The 6,000-nt window shown below is 49.3% G+C and overlaps 1 protein-coding gene across 1 annotated transcript in view; it reads left to right on the top strand.

Moving 5' to 3' along the window:
• The first annotated feature begins 946 nt into the window (after positions 1–946).
• Positions 947–6,000, top strand: part of NIBAN1 (niban apoptosis regulator 1) — a 69,278-nt gene continuing 64,224 nt past the window's right edge. Inside the window, exon 1 of the mRNA XM_074833122.1 lies at positions 947–1,094. Within this exon, the coding sequence (XP_074689223.1) occupies positions 1,040–1,094 (55 nt within the window). The 5' untranslated portion in view covers positions 947–1,039. The remainder of the gene's footprint in view (positions 1,095–6,000) is intronic.

Genomic DNA, 6,000 nt, shown 5'->3' with positions numbered 1-6,000 from the left:
GGCCAGTGGCATCCTGGCTTGTATAAGAAATAGCGTGGCCAGCAGGGACAGGGAAGGGATCTTACCCCTGTACTCAGCACTGGTAAGGCTGCACCTCAATGAGTGGGTTCAGTTTTGGGCCCCTCACTACAAAAAGGCCGTTGAATGACTCGAGCGTGTCCAGAGAAGGGCAACAGAGCTGGTGCAGGGTCTGGAGCACAGGTCTGATGGGGAGCGGCTGCGGGAACTGGGGGGGTTTAGTCTGGAGAAGAGGAGGCTGAGGGGAGACCTCATGGCCCTCTACAACTCCCTGAAAGGAGGGTGCAGAGAGGGGGGATGAGTCTCTTGAGCCAAGGAACCAGCGCCAGGACAAGAGGGAATGGCCTCAAGCTGCACCAGGGCAGGGTCAGACTGGCTCTTAGGAAGGATTTCTTTGCAGAAGGGGTTGTTGGGCGTTGGAATGGGCTGCCCAGGGCAGGGGGGGAGTCCCCATCCCTGGAGGGGTTGAAGAGTCGGGTTGACCCAGCGCTGAGGGATCTGGTGGAGTTGGGAACGGTCAGGGTGAGGTTCATGGTTGGACTGGAGGAGCTTCAAAGGCTTTTCCAACCGAGATGATTCTGTGAAGGGACCCGTGGGCAGGAGCAGACAGCAGTGCTGTGCGTTTTGGTGGGCCGGAGGGGACCGATGGGGAGGTGGGTGCCTGGAGGTGCTCCCTGCCCGCCTCGCAGACCTGCGGCAACCTCCTGCCCCTAAATTTCCGAGACAGGCGAGGACCCCCCCCGCAACACCCCCTCGGGGCCCCCTCCCGGGCTGCGCAAGAGGCGGCTGGAGGTGGGGGAGTGGAGGGGAGGCGGGGAGCAGGGCCCGGAGCAGCCCTCCCGCCGCCGGGGCCCGACCTCCTTGTGGCGGCGGGAGGCGGCGCCTGCGGGAGGAAGCGGGCGCGGAGCGGGGGCCGGGCCGGGCCGGGCCGGGTTGGGCCGGGCTGGGCTGGGCTGGGCCGAGCCGCGCCGGGCTGGGCTGGGCGGCGGCGGCGGTCCCCGGGCGCAGCGGTCCCGGCAGCATGGGCGGCTCTGCCTCCAGCCCGCTGGACGAGAGCAAGTGCACCTACATCCGAGGTAGGACGGGGCTGCGCGGGGCAGGGGCCGGGCAGGGCCGCTCCCGGGGGCAGGAGGAGATCCCCGGGGCCGTGGGGTGACGGCCTCGGAGCGGGACAGCGGCCGTGGGGTTCCGAGCGGACGGCAGCGCCTTAACAACTCCCCGTGAGTCAGTTATAACGCGCCGAGGAGCGAGGGTAAAAACGCTGAAAAGTGCGGAGAGATGCGACCTGAAAGTGGCCGTGTGACAGTCGGCTCCCAGTTCCCCGGCCCCGGCAGCTGGAACTTTGACGGCAGCAGGTTTTGCCGAGGTGGATGGGCTCAGGAGCGTGCGGCGGGATGTTCTGCAAAGCCCTTGAAGGCAGTGAGAAAACTGCTGGGGGGTACTCAGGCTTGTGTGAGGACTTCTCATGCCGTTAAAATGTAGGGAGAGAGAAGGCAAAAAAAAAAAATTGATTTACATTTATACACATTACTATTAAACTACGAAGGAAAAGAGCATAATTCTGTATTTTGGGGGGTATTTTTGTTATTTGAGTAGTTAAAAGATGAAATACATCTTGCTCTTGCCTGCCTACCTACACTCCTGATCGGTAAGGTAGCAGGTAAAGTATTTACAAAGCAAATTTTAAGGCTGACTATTTACAAGCGAAATGGAAGTTTGCATGTGAAAAGGAAGCCCTGTTCCAGTATATTATGTATTATGCATCTGAAGCCTGCGAGAGTCCTCGCTGCTGTGGGCTGGGAGATCAAACCCGGCGCTGATGATTCAGCCCGTGGGGTGACTCCTGGGTGGTGCCTGCAGCCCAACTTGTCCTTTTATTCTGTTGCTTTGGGATTTTTTTTTTTGTGGTGTAGAAGGAGTGCAAATGTTGAACTGCTCCTCTGTTGGGACTCCTTCTGAAATCACAGTGGATCTTTCAAGAGATTCCCACAGTGGGAAAGACGTCCAAATATTAAATGGCCTTCACCCAAAAAGCAATCAGCAAAGCTGCCGGCCTCACATGTGGAGATTTTGCTACAATGTTCCCTCAGTATTGTCCTTTTCTCCTGCCTCACTGCGGGTGGTTTCAGGTCCCTTCAGAGCCATGAGGGTGCAATCCCTATGGATTTCTTTTTCTCTACACTTACCCCCACGCTGCAGCCAAAATTGCATCGGCAGAGTTCAGCATTTCAGGCTTTCTGATCCCTGACTGAGTGAGGGCAATTTGTGAGTGCCTGAAGAGGCTGATGTCTAATTATTGGGGAAAAAAAAAAGCAAAAAAAAAAAAAAAAAAAGCAGGAGATTCAAGTTGCTTATTAGGTTCTGTACAGCTGTGCAAGAGGAAATCGGGCAGGTCTTTGCCCTGGACATGATCTAGAATTGGAACAGGGAGCTCATGCCAGAGGGCTGGGTAATCTGAATCTGTTAGGACACGTGTGAAACTGGATTGATACATCTGAGACTTCCCTGTAGCTCAGCGGGAGGGTGCCTTTGCCTTGCTGAGAGCTGTGCAGCTCTTCAGACCCATCTCTTGTTTGCCTGTCACGTCTTTGAGGAGGCAAGTGATAAAACCATTGTGAAAAAAGGAATTAAAACATTGTGCTTATCCCCCGGCACAAGTCTGCCGTTCTTGCTGTAAAGTGAGGATCCTCCACTCTGAACTCTTGCTTTGAAAAATAATTAATGAGGCGCTTTGTACAGAGGCTGCCCATAAATTAGTACTTCCAAGAAGGAAAAGAAATTGGGAAGAGGATTTTAAATTGGAGTGCGGTCCAGACAGCTCGCCAAACCTCCTGCTGATGTTGAGGCTGGAGCCTGCAACATTCAGACCTTGCTTATCTGTGTTATGTGTCTTGGTCTGAGGTATTTCCAGAGCAAGTGCCGTGGTGAGCTCTCCTCGTATGAAGAGGAAGCAGCTGAATCGCTGATTCCATAGATTGAATAAGCAGCACATTTTTTACCTGGCTTTGTAAAGGTTAGGTGTGTTTTACTGGGGGGCTGGGAGCTTTGGGGTTTTTTATCCTCCAGAGTTGATGCAGGGGTTTCCTCAGTAAAAAGGGAAGGGAGATGCCAGCTTTTTGTCAGTAGAACTGTCAATCCATAGTGCTTGAATAGAAGGGCACTGGTGAGGATGTGAGACAACAAGCTCAAGGATGCTGCCTCACACATCTTATTCAGAGACTGAAGCCAGCGACATTCTCCAAACTTTGTGCATTTTGGGATGCTCACTCATACTGGCCCAGGTATCAGTAGACTCAAGACAGGAAATCCCAAGTATTACTTCAAGTGAGAGTTTGGTCTAGATCATCTCTACTGCTCCCTCCCAACCAGTGTTTTGGTAAACAAATTTATACTTGCAATCTGTATGTCCTGGATTCAGCACTAGATTTTTGCCCTAAGGGAGGTGGATGCTTGGTGGATGGCCCGTGCCCCCATCTCCTTGTCTTTGCAGCAGAAGCTTCCTGTGATTGAACATTGCCATCCTTTAGGTTAGTTCCTGCCACTCTAACCTCAACCTGCGGCAGAGAAAATGATTTGGGTGGCATGTCAGCTCTGCAGCATGCCGGGCTGCTCCCTGCAAGGGCGGGGTTAGGCAAAACTGCGTGGGGCAGAGTTAAACGCGACTGCTTGAATGTGTAGCAGGATTGCTGCATGGCTGTTGTCGTGATGGTGTAATTTAATTTCTTGTTGCTGTAATGATAATTTAATTTGTCTGAAGCTGCCAAGTCCCTGTGTTGTAAAGCCTTGTAGTTTATTTAGACAACATTTAAACTAAAACACAATATAATGAATGGAAACGAGGGACTGAGGACTAAAAGGGTGGATGGAGTTCTCAGCAATAAACTGGTACGGTTTCTTCATCAACATACGTACAAATCTACAGGTTTTCTAATTTCAAGGAGTCTGTTTGCTCACATTGTTTGTGGGATGAGAAGAGAACAAAACAGGGACAAAAATTATGTCATATGTAAAATTATGTAAAAAATATGTAAAAACATATGTGTAGGTGTCGATATAAAGCAGCAAGAACATGGCCCTCAGCACAGGGACCCCCAGGTAGAGCCCAGGAGACGCTTTGCTCTGTGCGGTTCCGCGTGGGTGAATAAGCACAAGCCTCGTCAGACCAGTTGGAGAAATGAATCCCGGAGAAAATCACAAAGGCATCCTACGCGGAGTCTGTGTTACTAAATGCAAAGGCTGTGATTTCCACCTAAACCTACTTCAACTTCTGTGCTCTTAAGGAAGAAGGGGTAGTATTGAACCAGCCAAGTTACAAATCATTGAGAGCTGTGTATCCTTGGACATGGGGCAGTATCTTGAGCCATAACTGAAAGTCAGTTAAAATAATGATTGACCTGGTAATGTGTGTTTCCTGCAGCAAATAATGCCTAAGAAGAGAATATACGATGCCAATGTGTAATTTTTCAAGTGGTCTTTTCAATATGATACACGTGAGGCTGTGTTTGAAATTGCAAGGGCGGGGATCATCCTTGAAACAGGGACAGGCACTTCACAAGCTGCCTAAAGACTTATTTGGGGACGGCAAAGTTTTGCAAAACAATTTTTATCCTCAGAAAATCTTTGCATTAATATATGCATACAGCATGAAGTTACATTTTGCAAGCCATCACAAAATCTTTTGTCTTTTTCAAGTAGAAATTAATGAGAATTGCTCATTATTGTCAGATGAAATTGTGAATAAACCGTCAAGACATGATATTCCTTACTCCTACCTGAAGGAAATGAATGTCGTAGTAAAATAATGGAAAAATGAGTCAGCAGGGATGCCTGTGAGTGCTGGGGGCAGCTTGGGTCCACTGGGAGAAGGTGGGTAGAGGATATTTAGGGGAGAGTAGGAGGCCAGCAAGAAGGAGTAGGGCAGAAAGCCAGACCACATGCACTGCAGCATTACTAGTCTTGAAACCTTGGCAGTTTCAAAGGTGCCCTCTGTTCTGTGTAGCACGAGCCTGTTTTTCTAACTGTACCGATGGAAAAATACTTGTTTCCATTTATTTAAGATCCTTAAGATATTTGAAATACACACATTATAAAGAGTAAAATGATTTAAAGCCCCCTGAAATGAAATTTTTATAGTAATTCCTCTAGGTTTTGGACCAAGCCCTTAAAAAAGAAGGAAAGACTTGTGGCAGAGATAATCCTTCTTTGGATTTATTCAGGATGCGAGTGAAATAGATGGAGTTTAAAAAATGGCGGTAATAATTAGGAGACTGGGAGTTGATCATGTGAAAAGAGTTTATTAAAAAGATTCATGCTTTCAGTTTGATGAGGCATGGGCTAAACTTGTGATGGGAGGTGTTCATTGCATGATCTGTCTAATGCTATTTAATGAGCGTTGCACGCAACAGGGAGCGGTATAGGGCGGTAGTGGGGAGTTACAGACTCAGGGTGCGATCATGAACTTGGGGAAAAAGATGAAAGTGCCTGTTAAAACAACTTAGTAGTATGCCCTGAGAGATGTTTAGTCTGGAGAAGAGGAGGCTGAGGGGAGACCTCATCACCCTCTACAGCTACCTGAAAGGAGGGTGCAGAGAGCTGGGGATGAGTCTCTTTAACCAAGTAACAAGCGATAGGACAAGAGGGCATGGCCTCAAGTTGCGCCAGGGAAGGTTTAGACTAGATATTAGGAAGCATTTCTTTACAGAACGGGTTGTTAGGCATTGGAATGGGCTGCCCAGGGAGGTGGTGGAGTCCCCATCCCTGGAGGTGTTTAAGAGTAAAGTTGACTTAGCGCTGAGGGATCTGGTGTAGTTGGGAACTGTCAGTGTTAGGTCAATGGTTGGACTTGATGATCTTCAAGGTCTTTTCCAACCTAGACGATTCTGCCAGAGGTTTCAAGATTGCTGATAGACAATTTTTGCTTTGGGTCTCTAATATTAGACAAGAAACAACCAAGGAAGCAGATCTCACAGTGGGGAGAAGGCA

The sequence above is a fragment of the Strix aluco genome, chromosome 8 (assembly GCF_031877795.1).
Source record: "Strix aluco isolate bStrAlu1 chromosome 8, bStrAlu1.hap1, whole genome shotgun sequence".
Lineage (NCBI taxonomy): Eukaryota > Metazoa > Chordata > Aves > Strigiformes > Strigidae > Strix > Strix aluco.
The sequence above is the reverse complement of the archived record's forward strand: the minus strand, read 5'-3'. Positions and strand labels throughout refer to the sequence as shown.